The 21,140-nt window shown below is 35.7% G+C and overlaps 2 protein-coding genes and 1 long non-coding RNA gene across 17 annotated transcripts in view; 1 reads left to right on the top strand and 2 right to left on the bottom strand.

The window, feature by feature from the left end:
* gnal2 (guanine nucleotide binding protein (G protein), alpha activating activity polypeptide, olfactory type 2) overlaps positions 1-18,065 on the top strand; it is a 27,892-nt gene extending 9,827 nt beyond the window's left edge. For both annotated transcript variants that reach the window (XM_082184158.1, XM_082184159.1), the window contains exons 5-12: positions 2,258-2,355; positions 13,653-13,707; positions 13,850-13,923; positions 14,080-14,138; positions 14,526-14,646; positions 14,753-14,883; positions 15,218-15,285; positions 16,256-18,065. In XM_082184158.1, coding sequence (XP_082040284.1) covers positions 2,258-2,355; positions 13,653-13,707; positions 13,850-13,923; positions 14,080-14,138; positions 14,526-14,646; positions 14,753-14,883; positions 15,218-15,285; positions 16,256-16,402 — 753 coding nt within the window. In that variant the 3' untranslated portion in view covers positions 16,403-18,065. The remainder of the gene's footprint in view (positions 1-2,257; positions 2,356-13,652; positions 13,708-13,849; positions 13,924-14,079; positions 14,139-14,525; positions 14,647-14,752; positions 14,884-15,217; positions 15,286-16,255) is intronic.
* Positions 11,572-13,305, bottom strand: LOC309509468. The gene is made up of 2 exons (XR_014209913.1): positions 13,011-13,305; positions 11,572-12,671 (listed from the first exon to the last, which is right to left on the bottom strand). It is a non-coding gene; the product is annotated as an uncharacterized lncRNA (long non-coding RNA).
* The window catches only part of obscnb (obscurin, cytoskeletal calmodulin and titin-interacting RhoGEF b), a 57,349-nt gene continuing 53,625 nt past the window's right edge, over positions 17,417-21,140 (bottom strand). For all 14 annotated transcript variants that reach the window (XM_082184063.1, XM_082184069.1, XM_082184071.1 and 11 more), the window contains one exon: positions 17,417-21,140. In XM_082184063.1, coding sequence (XP_082040189.1) covers positions 20,060-21,140 — 1,081 coding nt within the window. In that variant the 3' untranslated portion in view covers positions 17,417-20,059.

The following is a 21,140-nucleotide window of genomic DNA, read 5'->3' as shown; positions in this document are numbered from 1 at the left end:
CGCCTTTGCAGAAAAGATGGACCGTGGTATGGCAGATGTCTTCAGCCTGTGACTTTTGATTGCACAAATGTTGGCTCTTCTTTTTCAGATTGTCATTTTTAGACCGTGTGGACTCTGCTGAAATGGAGATCTGTAATTAGACAGTTTTAGACAGACCCCAGATCTTTTCTCAGCTCAAATTAAGTCCTGGATTTCTCTTTAATTAACTAATGGCAGACATTTATACTCACCTGTGAATTCATAAATGTTTTAATATTTTGACGGTTGGACTGTAAATACTGGAACTTCCAGAAAGTTCACTTTTTATTTAGAGAGTAGTTTGCTGTTTACTCTTGGGTTCAACAGGTGATAGATACAATATTGACTGCTAACATGTATTATTTGTTTATCTTAAATTTGCATAAAATTTGCAAGATTACACTGGAGGAAGTACTGAATCCAGATAGAAATAACACTTTACAATAAGGTTTCATTTGTTAACTTTAGTTAGATAACTACATTAGTTAGTATGAACTAATGTTAATCTAGTTAACTAAAACTAATGTTAATCTCAACATTTACTAAAATATATTTAGCCCAAAAGTTGTATGTGTTAATATTAGTTTATGCCCTGTGAACGAACATGAACATTTTTAATCATTAACATTAAAAATTAATGAATGCTATTGCTCATTGTTAGTTCATGTTAGTTAATGCATTAACCAATGTTAACAAATCTATGAAGCCCCTAAAGCCCCTAGGTCAGTACTTTTGCGTTCTCTCTTAAAACTTTTATGTTCTTTTCCAGCGAATGCAAAGTTTCTTTGGGGAACGCAAAAGTGTTGTGAGAAAATGCAAAAGCATTGGGATATATATATATATTTTCCTCCCATCTCAAATTTTTTTAAATCACCATGTCCCTTTAGAGGCTCCGTACAAATGAGTCCTTGTTATAAAGTACTTTATAACAATGAAACATTGACACACAAAAGTGTTCCTGTGCTGTTACTTCCTTCAGGTTCATGAGAAATATATTTAAATTGTTCTACTAAGGATGCACGATACATTGAAATTATTGAAATATCACAAATGAACATGTCGCAATGGCTTGCGATTACTGCATGATTTTTAATACTCCAAAATAAATGTTTTAGGTCGACGCAGACAGCCGAGAGTAGATCTCAGGATTGGGTTAGATCAGGATTGTTACATACATGTGACATGCTTAATGTTATTATGTGCAATAATAAGTGAAGTATTCATGCGCACAGAAAGCCGCCTCTCGGACCCCATGTGATCCTGAATTTAGTTCTCTTCCACAGCTTATATGGCCAAATACACACGAAATTATGTAAAAATGCCCATCTTCGAGAAAGAAAGCATGTGCGTAACAATGTATTGGATCCGTGCATCTCTTAAAGTGACAGCAGCCTAATAAACCTGCTTCCGCCTGTGTCGTTTGTTGTATGATTAACATTAAGCACAAAGAGAAACTGCTTGAGACTGAATAACTTTTGCAGCTTTAATTCATACAGTGAAGACTAAGCAGTGTTTTATTTTTACATTTGATTATTCAATTTCTGCTGTTAACCCTAGTGTAGGCTTACCTAAACCCCCTGGTTACACTGACGTTAAAATCACACTTACTTTTTATGTAATGCCACAGTAAAACACTGCTGTTCACTTTCAGAAGTTGTAGGGATGCTTTCTTCTCGCAAAAAAGAATGTGAAACATATATGTTGATTATATAATTTTTAGGTTTTAAATATATTTTAAACAGAATTTTATTTTACACTTAAAGCATTATCATATTGGATATCGAATATCACGTTATTTAAAAAGTTATCGCATTTTTCTTCAATATTGTGCAGCCCTATTTTCGACTAATATTTGGTCATAAGCTACATGAATGTTAAAAGTAATGTACTGAAATATGAGCTAGTAAAATGAGCTAGTATTTTAAGCTTTATGTAAAGTTTCAACCAAACTAAGAAAAGAAACTAGCATTTGAATGCTTGCATGATGAGATGTGCTCGAAGCAGCGCTTGAATCCACAGTGGTGGGCCTGTGTGATCAGTCAGTCTATTTCCAGAACAGCCAAAAGGCTTTTAACCAAAACACATTTTATGAATGTAGCTGGAAGTATGTAGTGGTATCAGTTCAAGAAATATCTCTTAAATGAAGCGAGGCAGACACGGTTCTAAAAATGGTTGCTAAATTCAATCATTTAGTTTTTAGCATGCAAACATATAAACATTTATTAATTTTTTTCCACAGGAGTTTTTCGACCATGCGAAGAAGCTCTGGGATGATGAAGGCGTTAAGGCCTGTTATGAACGGTCCAACGAATATCAACTTATCGATTGTGCGCATTAGTAAGTATAAGTTTTATCATAATAGTTAACTTTACCTGAAAACCTATGATGATGATGCTGGCTTTTTGTGAACTGGGATAATTAAAAGTGAAGTTGATTGCATATTGCTTAAGATGCAGCTACAAAATGTCTTATGCAAGAATTCTTCTCTGTTGATATTTATGATATTAGCACAAATTAAAAGGAACCACTAAACAGCACAAACAAATAATCACATTTATTATTTATGGTCCTAGTGGTCGTTGCAGTCAGTCATTTGGTTTTACTGATGTTTTAAACAGAATCTCTTTATCTGAATTGTATTTATGCTGCGGTTATAGTGTGTTAACGTGAATCTAATGGGAATATATTCAGTAAACATTTCAGTACTCGGTATGAGCCTGTTCAAAAGTTTGGGGTCGGTCATGATTTTGAGTCTCTTTTCTCATTTATTTGATTATAAATAAATACAGTAAAAATGGTAATATTGTTAATATTATGAAAGTATTATTTTTCTATTTGAATATATTTTAAAATGTAATTTATTCCTGTGATCAAAGCTGAATTTTCAGCTTCATTACGCCAGTCTTCAGTGTCACATGATCCTTCTGAAATCATTCTAATATGATGATTTGATGCTCGAGAAACATTTATGATTATAATTATCAATGTTGAAAACAGTTGTGTTGATATTTTTGTGGAAACCGTGATTTTTTTTTTTTTTTTTTATTAATAAAAAAGTAAGATTATTTTTTTTTTATAAAAAATCTAAATCTTTCGTAACAGAAGATTAGGTATTTATTGTGACACTAATTTGGATAAGTTACCTAACAACTGACTAGTTGATTAGTAAGGCGAACTCTCACTGACCGTGCTGTGCTTTAGCTGTTTGACATGGAAAACATTCTCGGAAAAGTTGCATCTGTAAACCAGTTCAGGCTACCAACGAATTAGTCTGTTTTGAAAATATGTAGTTTTTGCACATCCCTGTAAGGAACGTGCCTGATCAGGTTCAGATGAACCTGAAACCAACCTGTTTATTCCAGGGCTTCCTTAAGACGTCCAGGCAAACATGTCGTATATGTATTTAAGTGTCTTTGCCTTTGAAATGGAGACATTCTAGGTGTGTGAATCTGTTTGTACGTCCACTGTTGGCTTTTTTTAAGCCAGTGCTGCATGACGTTTGTCCTGTACAACAGCGGCCGTGTGTCAGGTATGAAAGTGTGAGGAGGGTGGTCAGGTCATGGGAGTTGGTCAGCCGCTTTGTAGGACGCAGATACCATCACCAGCCAGTGCAGGGCCTGACACATAATGGCGACTGTTGTCTCTCAGTCAGAAAAGGCCCGGAGATACTCAGAGAATCATACAGACACCCAGCTGCTCTCAATACAGGCTTGTTCTTTGTGGAAGACTTTTACAATACTGAGAATTCCTCTGTTATACAACTTTGAATCAATGTCTGCTCAGATATGTTTGCTGTGATCCAGGTCGATCTAGGGGTGTGCAGTCGTCGAGAAAGTTTTCAGATAAATTGAATTGCTTCCACTTTGTTGTACTTTGCCCCTGCAGAACTCGCCCTCATGATTCTGGGGTAGCGATGCGCAATTTATCGAAAATAAAACGGAAATCGCGATTTATATAATCCCATACCTGGAATGAAAGGCGCTTATTCACAAAAGTGAAGCTTTAAGGGTTTCCTGTGCATAGTTTTCAGTCCAAATAAAAGTTTGATGGTTTAACGTTTGAAAATAAAGCAATTCTGTACAGATTTGACAGATGTAATGTAAAATATAAAGTATTATAAAATATTATTATTATAGTATTTTTCTTAATTTTAAAATATTACAGTAGTAATATTTCTTATTTGAACTATACTAGCATCCACACCAGCGGATGATATCGTTCTGTTTATTATCTGGAGTCAGGACGCGCCGCCGCTTTAAATGCGCAAGCTCTTTAATGCAGGATGGATTCTGATTGGCTGTCAATGTTTTTATGTTGATCAGCTGGAAATATTGGTTCTGAAAGTGATTCCAACGATATTGTTTCTCTGTGCCATTTATCGTTATAGTTGTGGTGTGGCCTCTACTATTCTTTTATATTATGGTTATAGTAATCATCCGTAGTGTGAACGGATTTAAGTCCGTGAGATTTTTACGCCTGTTATTGTCCACCCAGGTGTTAATTCAATTACCTTGAAAAGTAATAGCACACATTTCCTCAACAAACCACATGATTTGGAGGTGTTATTCATACAACACAAATGTTGCAGGGCGAGTTATGTACTAAAATGTAATAGTTCAAAACACCAACCCTGAGCGAGAACAATTATGGTATTTATGCTGGCTTTAACAAACACCTGTAATCCAATAATTATATCTCTCATTATTATACCAGTAATAAAGTATTATATCTCTCTTTAGACTTTCGACATTATATTTGACATCACATCACTATATAAAATCCATAATTTAAGAGAAACCATCATTTAATCTAAAAAGCCATAGAAAAATAAAGTAAAATGCACTATTTTCTTATAAACAGAAGAATATATGTAGTATTAAATTATAATATTTATTTTAAAAAAGTTATATTTTTACTACGACATTTTAAAGCTTGTAAAATGCCATGCAGTGTTCAGACTAAAGCTCTACACATTTAAAAAAGTGATTATTGTATGTTGTGCATTTATGTTTCCTGGTTGGGTTACCAAACATGTTGATGATAATTTATCAAATGTATATTAAAATTGTATATACATATTATAGTTTGCAAAATGTTATGTGTATGTGTGGTAGGCATTTATCTACATTTGTTTTGGTTACTCAACCAGGAAATATATAAATAAATAAAAATATAAGGCATTCACAACACAACATACTCACATTGCTATAGAGTATAATATTTGTTTCAATTGTTAGAATTATGCTCAACCAGAAAGTGGCATTTGTAGTAAAATGTTTTGCAATTATTTAGGCTACTGTACCTCAGTACTGTAAATCTGAGCAGATGTAAATCTATAGCAAACTCTATGTTATAATCAAGCTGTTTTATCGCAATGCATCTTAACCGGCCTTTGGCCTGTGAGATCACTGAACGATCCCTCGTGATTTTGTGACATCTGTCTGTGTTCGTTTCTATTTCTCTATTGCGTGTCTATTTTAAGGCTGAAAGAAAACGGATTACATGTCAATGTCAAACCGCCGAGACGCACAAATACACGTTTGTACGCGAGTGAGAGCCTGCTGTTGTGATAGAGGACACTTGTACAGAAACAGTGAAAGCAGCAGTCCGAGCGAGAGAGATCCCAGTTGTGTGTGTGTGTGTGTGTGTGTGTGTGTGTGTGTGTTCTGTATGGAGATTGTGTTTGGGCTGTCTGTCCCCCTCCTCCCTCCACCAGAGCTTATGTAAAGGAACAGCGCAGCCGGGGCAAGCAGGAGCTATTTATAGCACAGCACTGCAGAGCACTCACTGGTGGAGGGTGTCACGTGTGTGTGTGTGTGTGTGTGTGCGCGCGCCGCCGAATCAAAGGGAGTATCCCGGCAATGCGCGTAAACAAAGGAAGGTCAGAAAGAGAAGGTGAGGCGCAGAAAGGGCCTGTGTGTGTGTGTGTGTGTGTGTGTGTGTGCGCAGTTATACATATCAGGCCCTCATAAGTGCTTAAAGGGAATAAACATTCACTGATGTACAGCGGCGCTCTCTCTTTCTCATCTTTTTTCCCCCTGCCTTTTCTTACATAGATACACAAACAAACACGCACATGTGCAGTTGATAAAAATAGCAACAGATTATGAATTCCTTTTTTAGCATTTCGGATTTCTGTTTCGAGATTTTGCCAGCATTTACCTAAAAATAGAACGACCCCACACAACTGCTCAGAGCTATGAAAACCAGTAATGATTATTAAACCATCATGCAATTGTATTAATGTTACGTACCATCAATTCAAAATGTACAAATCTGGAATATTGGAGCATTTATTATACATGATTTATCTGTGCACTTTTTCTTTAACTCGTGTGCTCTCGTAACCTTTAATCAATGTAACAACAGGGAAGAAAAGACTATCGCAACTTCCTTTTCACGCTGACTTTGAATATAGTTTTTTAATATGATGTACAATAGACTGATAAATTGTGTCAAGTGTGTTACTTTAACACAAATGTAGGTTACTTTGAGCTTAAGGATTTTTTTTATTCTGTAATTCATTTTTTTCCTCTGATCCCACAGATGTAAAATTTTAGATTAGCAACATATTTTTATAGCCTATTTGTAAAAATATACAAAAGTGGTCCCACAAATGTGAGTTTTATTTTAGCAACATTTTTATTTTGTGAAAATGTTTTTTAAACCGTTTTGCTGGAAAACAATGACAAATGATGCGACTCATTACTGATTTGTTTATAATCTTCAATGGGTTCGAACTAAATGAAAGACTAAATTATTTAACATTATAAAGAGTATAATTATTTGTATGACAATTAATCATCAGCACAACATTCATGATCATGACAGGCTTAGTTGCATTCTTAAATTATATTTAAAGGGGACCTATTATGCAAAATTCACTTTTGCATGCTGTTTGGACATAAATGTGTGTTGGCAGTGTGTGTACACAACCACCCAATCGTGATACAAATCCACTCACTCCTTTTTTATTAATCCCCATAAATCATCAGCAGTGTCTCCCAACGACCTGTTTTCAGAATGCTGGTTTAGTGATGTCACTAGCACAGGCCCCGCCCACGAGTGTTGACAGACACTGCCGTTCTAACATAGACCCGCCCTGATCGAGTTCACAGCGAGTTGTACTGACGAGAATGTCTCCCAAGCGTTGTAGGTGTTGTGTGGCTGGATGTATTAATCCACATAGCTCTCTCTCTATTTACTCCCGAAATCTGAGGCAGCCGCTGAAGACGAGGTGGAATTATTTTGTTTTTAAAGAAAATGCTCCCTCAACTCTACCGAAATTCGTTTATGTACTTGCGCACTTCTTATAACTTACTGTGTTTACTCAGCTTTTACGGTGATTTTCTGGAGTAAAACTGACGCTTCATCTTTTGTGTTATGTACAATAAACTTTATTAAACTCATCAGTATATGTTTGATCATCATTCGGACCTGGTCCGAAACAGCAGACTTGTAGGCTATTAATAGTGGATACATACAAGCAGATGACAAATACGTTATAACCGTAATCAAACTACTAAACTATACCTGTTCCATCTCCATACAGCACTCTGACTCTGTAGGCATTATTGTCCGACTCCGGGTCGAAATGAACACCGTTACTGAGAGTTTCTGATATCATCATCATTCCGTGAGATGAGATTGTCCTGAGAGACTGAGCGCGAGCTCATGAAGCTCCGCCCCCTGTGTTGTGCAGCAGCAGCTTATTTGCATTTAAAGGGCACACACTAAAACAGCGTGTTTTTCTGAGCCCGAAAAAATTATTATTTAAACATGCTGTAAAAAATTATCTGTTGGGTATTTTGAGCTAAAACTTCACGTACACACTCTGGGGACATCAGAGACTTATTTTACATCTTGTGAAAAGGGGCATAATAGGTCCCCTTTAAATTTATTTACATTTGTGCATTTGGCAGATGCATTGCATTTAAACCTTACTTTTTTTTTCAGTTCATGCATAAACAAATATTTATTATAATAACTTCTTTCAATAATTACAAGTCCAAACCCAATAAAAACCAGAAGTTTGTTTAGCCTCGGTTAAAATTCAAAAGTTTGTCTGATCTTGTCAGATTCGGATCCTAGTCTACCCTCTTTTACTGTTGTGCTTGCTGTAAAGAAAAGGGCATAATTTCAACAGTTAATGTTTGTAACTTTTAAAAGTTTTGTTGATTGGAAGAGGTTCTGTATATTACAGGAGAAATGCAAGCTCAAAAAATAGCTTTCTTAAGCCCTATTCGGACAGGATTAACTTTACAAGGGTAGATGGAGTAATGTAATTTTAGCACAGGACATCTGTAATATTAATGGCCAATTCGTCACCCTCATGTCGTCATGTGCGAATTACGTTGCTTCCTGATATCACGTGCGCAAACACATATTACCTATATATATATATATATATATATAATATATATATATATATATATATATATATAAAACAGTTATGTCCGGTTGAACGATGTATTAATTAACTTCAGATTGGATTGTGTTGGTAATAGGCACTCGTGCCTCTAACAAGTGCTTCGATCTTCTCTCTGATCTGAAGGGTGTGTGGAAAACGCTTGAGTTTTGCCACAGACTCGTCCCAGCGTCTAGAACGCAACTGTATGCTTTTTCAAGCATCTCCATACTTGGAAAAACTGCGGAAAACTACTTTTAAACAGGAAATGACTAAATATTTACGTACATATTTACAGCGGGTCTATTCGCACGAGATTAATATTACCTGAGGTCATTTTTCCGGACCTTTTTACTGAAGGTAAAAGTCGCCGTAATCTTTACTGACTTAACTGACATTACTGTCCGTAATGATTACTGAGATGCACATTCGGACGGGACTAAAATCACAGAGATGCTCTGGTAATAATTACTTTACCCCACCTCTCCATGTTAAACTAGTCCCGTCCGAATAGGGCTTTAGTCTAATTCAATAGAGTGCAACAGTCGGTTCCGGAAGTAAAAAATCCATTATTTTTCTCCATAGGATTTTGAACGAGAGCTTAGAAACCTTCAAAAACAGACCTACTGTGAGCTACGAGGTTGTTAATCGATGGTATTTGCTTCCGTTGAAGCCATTAGCCTGCATTATTTCAGCTTATTTGATTTCCTGTTTAAAAAACTACATTACCCATGATGCTGTACAGAAAAATCCACTAATCAAAAAGTTATTAGGCTCCGCCCACTCCCATGAAGCACTGCAAATAACTTAATCGAGTCGATCTCTATACGCTCTCAAAGTACTTAGATTTATGTATATGCATATTTTGCAATAAACTTAAAATATATTGTTTAGATATGTCGGGTAGTTTTATATTTATCCATTGTTTTCAATTTGATTATGCTGTTCGCAGTGCTTCATGGGATTGTAGTTCTTTCACTAAGTTCACAGTCTTGTACCTTTTGTGTTTTTGTCCGATTTTCAAAAACTTATTTTGCTTCAAATTAAAGTTTTAGCATTGTGATTCACGCTTGTAGCTGATTGGCTTGGTTCATGGCTTATAAAGACGACTTTTAAAAAATCCCTATGGAAAAAAAAAAGAAAACAAAGGGCGGGCAGTAATACACTCTATGATCTAATAAGAAACCTTGCACCGATACTCACAGCTGTAGAGCCGTTGTTCTCAATAGGACATGTGAAACGTGTTCAAACATTCCCATATTGTTCAGTGTGAACTGGATTTACAGGTTTTGGAATGACTCCCGGTACAATTTCTTGTTTCCCCTGTGATCTAGAATCAACCTCATGTTCCTAAATAGCGTACAAAGCGCCCATCGAGTACAATCTGGGCTTTATTATCTTATCTTGTCTTATCTTATCTTTGGTACAGAACATTCTCAAGACTAGCAAGAACCACAATGATGAATCAGATTAACCGTGTGAGACTTTTAACCGTGTTATTTTCAGCATAAGAGCGACGAAGGAGATTAAATGAAATTAAAATAAACACGCGTTCAAAATAACTATTTTACAATGCATCATTTTATCTCTTAAATCTGATTGTCATGCCATATATACACATAATGAGATAATATAAATATATATATTTATATATTATAAGCAAAAAAAAAAAAAAAAAATTAGCAAATGTTGAAATTAATATGAACTAAGATTAGTAAATGCTTTAGAAGTATTTTTCATTGCTAGTTCATGTTAACTAATGAACATACACACGCACACACACACACACACACACACACACACACACACACACACACACACACACACAGACACACACACACACACACACACACACATATATATGTATATATATATACACACACACACACACACACACACACACACACACACACACACACACACACACACACACACACACACACACACACACACACACACACACACACACACACACACGTACACACACGTACATACACATACATATTTATATATATTTATGTGTGTGTATGTTCATTAGTTAACATGAACTAATAATGAAAAATACTTCTAAAGCATTTATTAATCTTAGTTCATATTAATTTCAGCATTTGCTAGTTCTTTAAGAAAATCAAGTTGTATTTTTTATTTTTATTTAATGGACTTAAGCTAACATGAACTAACAATGAATAGTTGTATTTTTATTACCTGATGTTAACAAAGATTAATAAACATTGTAATAAATGTATTTCTCATTGTTAGTAAATGTTAGTTAATGAAGTGCTAGAAGTTACTATTGTTTTTATAGAATTATACAGTTTTGAATTTTATATTTAATGTTATAGAAAATTAGTTATATAAAGTACCTAGATAATTATTTGTTTTTGTTTGTTTATATAATAATATATTTGTTTTATATTGTATTATTTTTTTAATACCATAATCAAATTAAATATCTTTGTTTTTAGCTTCAAATCCAATAAAGATGAAGTTTAAAGTAACTTGATTAGTTCTTTGTGATGTTACGCAAAAATTATAGTTTTTGTTGACATGCCATTTTTAGTTTTTGATCGTAGAGTCTGTGAATTTCATTATATTTTGTTCTGCCTAAATGAATATGTTTGGATGGTTCTTCTATGACGGTTGTGTCGAGACTGATCCCACGTAAGACGGTCTGTGGACTCGTCATGCAAATCGTGTCTAGTTTATTCTGTATGGCTGTTTTTTTTTTTTTTAAGTCATTAGATGTATGGTCACTGTTTTTTCAGAGCGCTCATATTAAAACGGCTCACGCCAAAGATGACAGCAAGAGATGATTCTTCTGGATCAACACAAGCAATTCAGTGCATGTTTATTATAATGAGTGGTGAAATTTGTAATGTTTTTCTGACTAATTGTTGAGGTTGTTATCAGTTGTCAAAAGTTACAATGTTCAGAGGAAATGTTCTTGTTCCAATCTGTCGTTATCTGTTCGGAAAAAACGAAATGCAAAGAAATGTGCTCCTGATTTTTTTTATTTGTATTTTTTTCACTTTTTTTTTTCACTTTTTTTTTTTTTGTCTTCGAAGATTTAATTTATAAAATTTATTAAAGATATTTTGATCAGGTATATTTGAAAGACTTTCATTAGATGGTCTATAATTGGCGAATATAAATATTATATTATATTAATATTATATTTTTGTATATTTCTGTGGTCAGTAGCATGCATTTAACCCAGAATATTATTTTAAATACTCAAGTGTAATTGCACATTTGGGGTCAAGGGTCAGGGAGTTTGGGGTCTGGTTGCGAAGTCTCTTATGGTTAACATTTATTTGATCAAAAATACAGTAATATTGTCAAATATTATTGCAGTTTAAAATAATATAATGTTTACATTTTATTTAAAATAATGAATGTTTTCTATTGTAAAATACTTGAAAATGTAATTTATTCCTGGGATTAAAGTAGAATTTTCAGCTTCATTACTCCAGTCTTCAGTGTCACATGATCCTTCAGAAATCAGTCTTATGCTTCGTTCATCTGTTGTCTCGATTATTACCATGTCGTAATTACCAACATGTGACCCGTTCTACTCTGAGCCGTTCAGAAGATTCCCAGTTTGTATTGCAAGTTGTATTTCTGAGTTCTACAAGTATGTGAAGGCTTTTTACAAGTTGGAATCTTGTAATTATGATAATTACGATGGTTCAAGAAACATTTCTTTTTATTATCAATGTTGAAAACAGTTGTGCTGCTCAATATTTTTGTGGAAACCCTGATTTTTATTTTCAGGATTCTTTGATGAACAAAGTTTTGAAACCGCATTGAGTCTTTACCTATCACTTTTGTTTCAATTGATCTATCCTTGCTATTAATGCGTTAAACGTATCGACCTGATAATTAGTAGTATTTTATACTTTGTGCATTTTCACATCTGAGAGAAATGCTCCAACATCGTATAAAAGCAAGAGTCGAGATCTCCACACAAACCTATTTTTCTTAATCTTTTTATCTTTTTTTTTTTTTTTTGGCAATGTCGTTACAGATTGTCTTGTTGTCACAAGCTTGTGGGATGAGTCTATATTTGTCTCTGTTAGTGCTGATAGCACTAATATCACATGATGGTCACAGAGTGTTGGGCTAATATTCTGCCTTTCTGCAGGGAAGTAGGAGAAAGATATGGGCTTGTTATCTAACATTCTTCAGCTGCGTACTTGCTGTAGGGATGCTTTCATGGGTTCAGTTCTCATTCACATCCAATGAGCTTATACACGTGTGTGTGTGTGTGTGTGTGTGTGTATATATATATATATATATATATATCAGGTCCTGTGAATATTTTTGACACAGCAACAACAGGTATATCTAGACTACACCTTCAAATGGCATTGTTTGAATGAGAGCATTGCTTCTTCTTTGATAGTTTTTGCCACTTTTAATACCGTTTGAAATGATGAAAGTAACCGAGTCTCATCTGAGACACAATCAAAGTGTTTTTGAAGACTATTGTGTAGATATCATATTCTTTTCTAGTGTCAGTGACACTGGTACTTGAGCAGTGTCTTTGATATTAATTTGTGACTATGTTATTATTTGTTATTACAAGTCACTGATATGGTGTTTGTATGTGTGTGTATATGTATATATGCATATGTGTATAAATGTATCACGGTTTCCCAAAAATATGATGCAGCACAACTGTTTTCAACATTGATAATAAACAGAAATGTTTCTTGAGCAGCAAATCATCATATTAGAATGATTTCTGAAGGATCATGTGACACTGAAGACTGGAGTAATGATGCTGAAAATTCCGCTTTGATCACGGGAATAAATTACACTTGAAAATATATTCAAATAGAAAACAGCTGTTTTAAATTGTAATAATATTACTGTTTTTTTTTTCTTTATCAAACAAATGCAGCCTTAGTGCATTTTGTAAAAAAATAAATAAATTCTTACTGACCTCAAACCTTTGAACGATAGATAGATAGATAGATAGATAGATAGATAGATAGATAGATAGATAGATAGATAGATAGATAGATAGATAGATGTTGTTTATTGATTCTTGTGGGAAATCATTGAATAAAACGCACACAAACTGCAGTTACGCTCGATAATGAGAAAGATGCCATTGCCCAAAATATGAAATGCTGTAGTTTGGTCATGAAAATTTATTTATTAATGAAAAACCTACTTGTGTAAAGTTGATTTAACTTTTCCTTCATTTGTGTCTTCACAGCTTTCTTGACCGGATTGATGCAGTAAGACAAAGCGACTACACACCAACAGACCAGGTACTGTTTGAGCTCTTCCTAAAACACACACCGTGTTCATTTGTAGATGAGAGACGGCATGAGACGCTTTATAAATGGCTTGTTCTTTATTTTCCAATAATTGTCCTACCCTAACACTTTCTCTCAATCTTTCTTCATACAGGACTTGCTTCGCTGCCGAGTGTTAACATCAGGGATCTTTGAGACGCGATTTCAAGTAGACAAAGTCAACTTTCAGTGAGTTCACTTACTTATTAAAAAGCTCCATAGAATCATATTAAAGATTGTACAGTGGATATTACTGTAAGTGTTGAAGTGCCATGTCTTCGTATGTCCACTAGAGGGACACATTTCACTTCCTATAAACCTCATGTCTCTGTTCTTCTCTTTCAGCATGTTTGATGTAGGAGGTCAGAGAGACGAAAGAAGAAAATGGATTCAGTGTTTTAATGGTACATTAAGTGTGTGTGAATTTGAGTGTGAATTTATGCGTCAGTTGCACATGCATGTCAAACAAGTTTAAAGTGCCCATATTACGCTGTTTTAAAGTCTCCTACAGTAGGTTAACATGCATCCAAGGTCAAAAAAACACAAGACGACTTGTTTCAGACAGTTCAGAATCGATTATTTCTTTTGAGAGACAATAACTCCATTTATCTGCACTTTGATCTTTGTAATTTTGAAGACATTTTACATTCACGAAAAGTCATATCACACACTACATGAAAGGTAATATCCAAAAAAGCATAATAAGGGCACTTTATTGTGTGATCTTTAACAATTTCACATTTGAAGTACTCTAAAAATCTTGAGTTTGACGATTTGCTGTTTCTCTGCAGACGTCACAGCGATCATCTTTGTGGTAGCGAGCAGCAGCTACAACATGGTCATAAGGGAAGACAACAACACAAACAGGCTACGGGAAGCACTTGCTCTTTTTCGCAGTATCTGGAACAACAGGTGAAACTTCATTTTCTCGTTCCTTTTTTATTGCTTGTTTTTAAGTGCAAGTGCAAGCTTAACTGACCCCTGGGCTCTGTATTTTTTTTCCTCCTTCTTTCTACAGATGGTTACGAACAATTTCTGTCATATTGTTCCTTAACAAACAGGACATGCTGGCGGAGAAAGTATTAGCTGGGAAATCTAAAATTGAAGATTATTTCCCTGAATATGCTTGTTACACCATACCAGATAAAGGTTAGACTTTTCACCCAGACACACACATCACTAAAGACCCAGAAATCCCCAAAAAGTACTAAAGTTTTCATATAAGTGGGTAGTTGACAAATAATTGACATTTTTGGGTTAAATGAAAATTCTGTCATTAAAAATGATGTACAAGCTTCATAAAAGTATCATAAACGTAGTCCAAATGACTTATGCACTATATATGTGTGAGTTAGAGAGTTGAGCTTGAGAACCAGATCAGTCGGATTCACAAGTGTTCAGTTTTGTGAAGTGAATCGACTGATTGATGTGCAGGACGGTATCAGTTTCCCTGTGTGTTAATCTGTTGACTCTTGTATTTTAGTAACTCCTGAACCAGGTGAAGATCCCAAAGTGACAAGAGCCAAGTTTTTCATTCGTGACGAGTTTCTGGTTAGTATTTGTCTATTGCAGTCACAGTTTAGACTGATTCACTTTGTTGTGCTTTTTCCTAGCAAAGCATCTGTTTATTATGAAATGATGGAGAAAAGCCCTGTTGACGGGCAGTTTATTGAAATCCACCAATAATCTATTTTACCAACATTTTTTACCACTATTTACTCTTCTCTACACAATCCACTTAATCCGGTAAACTGATAGTCAGTGCCATCTTGTGGACATCCAAAGAATAAACATGTTTACTTCATTTTCAGAATTAATCATCATCCACACTCTGATTCATTGGATTCACTCAGTTGTGTGGTGCATGCAATTCGGGGTTTGTGGGTTTGATTAAAAAAGCGAATAATTAATTAAATAGTAAAAGTATCAAATAAAAAATACGTTTAAAAACATAAATGAAAACAATAAAAATAAAACATGCTGTAAAGATGATTTAAACAAAATATATATGTTTTATTAAATATTTATTTATACAAAAATGTATATATATATATTTAATAAATTCAATAAATCATCTGATAAAATTATATACATGTATATAATAATATAAAGCCGCCTCTCAACACTAAATTTAGTTATTTTTCGCTGCTTATTGCACTTAAAAGGTCAAATACACACAAAATAATGTATAATATACACATCAGCAAATGTAAAATTTTTGAAATATTGACTATAAATCGCGGGCTAATTCAAGTACGTCAAAGGGGTTCGGCAGATGAAAAAGTTTAAGAAACCCTGTGTTAAACTGATTCAGAGTTTTTTTTTTTTTCTATTAAAAGTGATTCATTAATCACATTAATGACTGGGTTCTGTTGTAGACATTTATACTGAGTGTTGTCCAGTCAAATTGATGTACATAAATATTGTTTAATTAATTTCCTAAATGAATTCAAACTACAAACACATTTTATTTGGATCATATGAAACGCCTAATTGTAACTGTCCACCTCTCTTTTCACAGAGGATCAGTACAGAGAGCGGAGACGGCCGTCACTACTGTTATCCCCATTTTACATGTGCAGTGGACACGGAAAACATCCGCCGGGTCTTCAACGACTGCCGAGACATCATCCAGAGAATGCACCTGCGGCAGTACGAGCTCTTGTGATCGTCGGGACCCTGCGCTCTTTACCAACGTGTCTCCAAACTCCGCAGACAAAGAATACTACTGACGTTTGGCACACCACACTTCGGTTTTTACTTGTTTAATTTTAACTCATGATTCGGGGCGGGCGGTCGACCGGTGGGCTGGAAGGCGGAGAGGGTCACTGGGTTTTCCCCCATGTTTTTATTTGGATTGCCTTTATTTTTGCCATTCCATGAAGCCTCTGGCTACCTCCTTTTTTTTAATTAAAATAAAAAATGATATCGTTGTGTATATTTTCTGGCTCCCGCCAGATTATGAAGATCGCATCACCTTGTGACCTCCAGGAGTCCTAGTCTCGCGCCCCCGAACCTTGATCTTCTGACCTATAGGGCTCTCTGCTGCTCTTTCTGTTTCCGAACACTGAAGATCGCCCACGGACAGAGGCGGGGACGGGGTGGGGGGGGGCTAGGGGTTGTCAAACACTGGGCAAACGAAGTGAAGTAATGCACTTTTCCATCCGGTTTTGACTGACGTTTTTCTTTACGAAGATGGACACACAATGTAGCATCACATCATGAATTTCTGTCCCACTCAAGGCTTGCGGACAGGTCAGAGGATGGTGGGAATGACCACGCCCCCTTTCATTGGAAGGAGGCGAGGCATTTGAAACGAGGAGGCGGGGCTCCGGGAACATTGCTGAAGCCTCAGTTTGCTCTTGAGAACATGATGGCAAAACATCCGTGAAAAGAAACGCCCCATTTCTTATTGTTTTAGTTTCTTATCTTGTACAGACTGTGCAAGGTTTGATTTTTCTTCTTCTTTTTTTTCTTTCCTTTCCTGTACAGACTATAAAATGTTATATTATTTTGTACAACTTTATTGAAAGAGAGTAAAAAATCTACTTGTAGATCTTTGTGCCTTGATTATGGCTGTACCTGTAAATGAAGCTGATACATATGTTTTTGACTGCGCTGTACAGCTTGATGTCACCCCTGTCGGCAGAAGGGACTGTGGATGGGGACCTACTCTGTAGAGTTTAGTTTCTTTTCTTTTCTTTTTTTTTCTCGTTTTTGTTTTTCTGCTTTGTTTATATAAAAAGAGAAAAAGTTCTTTATTAAAAAAAACAACAATAAATATAGGAAAGAAAATCTTAACCTGTATACATTATGCAAATTGACCCCCTTACCTGCGGTTATGATCGGACGAAACGGCACCATGCCTTTCTTCTCGTTTTTGTTTTGTTTTCCGTTTCATTTTAATTCTCAGCTTTAAAAACAGAAAAATTGAAGAAAAAAAAGTGTCCAAAATCACAACCTGGTGTTGTTTTCAAAGGAACCTTTTTGGATATGAAGTATGTCTGATATATACACACACGTTTGTGTCTGTGAGTGCGTGCGTGTTCACGTACAGGAGACAAACATTGAGCCACAGACGCATGACATTTGTGTATGAGTGTGTGTGCGCGTGTGTGTGCAAGAGTGCATTGTGTGCACTCTTTTATAAATGTGCGTACATGTAAATTTATACGTCTATATAAATATATATGTACAATTCTACATGTTTAATTATGTGTGTGTTGGTGTATACATACTTTAGTATGTATACAGTGAAGATGTGTACTTACACACATAGGTAAGCATGTCTAGAGTGAAATGAATAAATGAGAGTGCAATATTGAAAGCAACTGTGCGTGTCCGACGATTTTCACCATACACAATATAGACAGTAAATAGTAAACTGAAAGGTTTTTTTTACTTGTATTTCTTTAATATCAATATCATGTGATATCAGTTTATAATACACATCCAAATATACTCTTTATTTTTTAAAGCAACAACATCAGAACTTCAAGATGTACATTTTTATTTATATTTATTCAAGTTTTTTCTTTTTTCTTTTATCAGCTGAACACCTTTGGCATTCCTAATTTATTTTGCTTTTACCAAAACCTTTCAAACAATGTGATCCACCAAAACAACACAAATTATGTTACACATGCAAATTTTGGTTGATACAATTTTAAGTTCAAACACGTTTAATATATATATATATATATATATATATATATATATTAGTATTACTCCAGTAAATCTCAAAACTTTTTAAATCTGTAAATACTATGTGCTTAAAGTCATGTTGCACAAGAAATACTTTTTAAAATAAATCTTCTAAAGTCATTAAATAGATTTTGTGTTTGTTATGTTTCTTAACTCTTAAAATCTCCCACCACTATTCTTTTGACCGTCTACAAAACCCCATACATTCACATTTCAACACTAAAATGCTGACCACACTGAATAGTCTTCATTGCAAGATGACATATCCAAAGTTTTTGGTACATTAACATAGACCTCCGATTCAACAAGCCACAGTGTATTACACCAAATTACAACAAGTGCAATCAACTTGACAGAAAAAGTTGATCTGGATTTTTAGATGTTGAAAAACTCTTAATATTTTATACTGTATATGTGTTTATATAATGCTGAGGAACATTGATTCCATACAGCACACACATGACATTCAGATAAACCACAATCGTATTGTTGAAATCCAAAGAAGTTTAATTTGGATTTCTTGACATAGTATTTCTTAGTACACTGCCCGGCCAAAAAAAAGTTATTTGGATCATTATTGAGTGATTATTATGTTTCTTGCATATTATAAGTTTGGCAACAGTTCTTCTAACCCTAATTGATGGAGTGTGTAGCTTTTCATTTCTTAAAACAACCATGTAGGAAGACACATCATGACCATATTCCAGGATGACAATGTCAAGATTCATAAAAAAATTGATGCACCGCTTAATGGAAATAAATGTTGTGATGTTATTTCCATCAAGAGATGCATACATTTTCGCTCAAGATCTTGTATCGACAATGCAAGAGTCCAGCACTCTGTAAAGTCTCCTCCAGCACATCCCAAAGACTTTCAATGAATTTAAGGTCTGGACTCAGAGGAGCCAATTCATGTGTGGAAATGATTCTTCATGCTCCTCCAAACCATTTTTTCACAATCTGAGCCTGATGAGTCTTGACATTGTCATCCTGGAATATGGTCATGATGTGTCTTCCTACATGGTTGTTTAAGAAATGAAAAGCTACACACTCCATCAATTAGGGTTAAAAGAACTGTTCCCAAACATGATAGAAACATAATAATCACTGCAATAACGATCCAATCATAGACTCTTAAGAAACTTTTTTTTGTTTTGGCCAGTGTATAGATGTATTGCTGAGGTACATTAATTCCATACAGCACATAAATTACATTCAGATAAACCACAATCGTATTGTTGGAGTCCAAAGAAATTTAATTTGGATTTCTTGACATAGACGTGTATTTCTTAGTATGTCCTTTAGACAAAAAGACAGCTGTACTGTCCATATTTGCACATTCATGTTGAACTTGCCGTTCCCAAGCGCAGCTGCACGTTTGATTTCACGCTTACGGGGACTCAAGTAATTAGAAAGTCTTCGTTAGGTAGGATATAAAGGCATCGAGTTTGGCAAGTGAATCCTATGCAAAAAGTGTCGCCTCAACATGGAATGATCCAGAAGCTTTGCTTTTGAATTAGATTGCAAGATTTTACAGAAGTGTTCCCATTTAAGACTCGGGCTACTGTATGTCCTGATTTTGCATGCCGGAAACAAGCTTCGAAGATTCTATTCCTCTCGATTACTGCTTTTCAAATGGCTTCTTCTTGCTGATCTGAAGAGTGACTTGTCCGGTTGGTGTGTAGCTGCAGGTTTGAGCGGACACTTGCGTTTTAAAGCTCTGCAGACCTCCCTCCTTTCCTCTCTGGACCTCGGAGCAGTACGTCGGCTGGACGTCAAACCTCGCGAAGCTACTGGCATGCGGTGAACGGTTAGATGAAGGTTCTTCAGTCACATGAATAGGTATGGTCTTCTCTCGCCTTGACCGAGAGCTGCCGCTCACTGATGAACCTGGAGTAAACATGCTGGAAATATGTTCCTTGAAGGATCCGAAGAAACCCATGCGAGGCTTTGCGGATGCCACTGGACGTCCCACGTGCAGCAGAATGGGTTTTCCAATGACAGGCTCGTTTATTTCTCTCTGCAACACCGAGATCTCACTTGGCTTCTCATCGGGGACGTGATGGTCTGCATGGCTGCCGAAAGTCTCACCTTCCTGAGGGACGTAGTCCTCGAGGTCTTCAAGATTAAGAACCCGATTCCCATCAGTCAGTATTTTGCAGTCTCGGGCACCAAGTTCGTCGTCTTCGGGCTCCAGGACAACAGTTCCCTCCTCATCTTCATCAGTCTCAACCAAGACATATGGGTTACTAATATCTCCTATAACGGTTGGGTATATTGTCACATTGTCAACCTCAGACACATTCTGCACAGTTTCCTCTTCATCAGTACCAGAAGATGCTTGTAGAAGCATTTCGGCACCCATTGTCTCCTCTACTAACTTGTTGTTGGAGTTATTAGTGTTTGGATTGCCAGGTGGTGAAAACTTGCCGGGGGAAGCGCCCCTTCTCCTTGGTAACTTGGGTGATTTGTTCACTTTATACTCGATTATTTCCTCGACTTCCACCCATCTTGGGTTCCTGGCCGTGGCACCCTCTGGATCTTGAACGTACAGTGTCGGGACAGTCTTCCTGGCCAGGGTTCGTCTCTGTCTGGGCGGTTCGGGAGTGGACGTCTCTGAGCGGTGAGCTCCCATGGGTGGTCTTGGGGACGCGTGGCGTTTCATACGAGTGTTCTTCACCACTGTGGTGATGGTCTCCTCG

Source organism: Leuciscus leuciscus (assembly GCF_965113295.1).
Source record: "Leuciscus leuciscus genome assembly, chromosome: 11".
In the NCBI taxonomy this organism is placed as follows: domain Eukaryota; kingdom Metazoa; phylum Chordata; class Actinopteri; order Cypriniformes; family Leuciscidae; genus Leuciscus; species Leuciscus leuciscus.
Note: the sequence above shows the minus strand (reverse complement) of the source record. Positions and strands in the feature narration are given on the sequence as shown.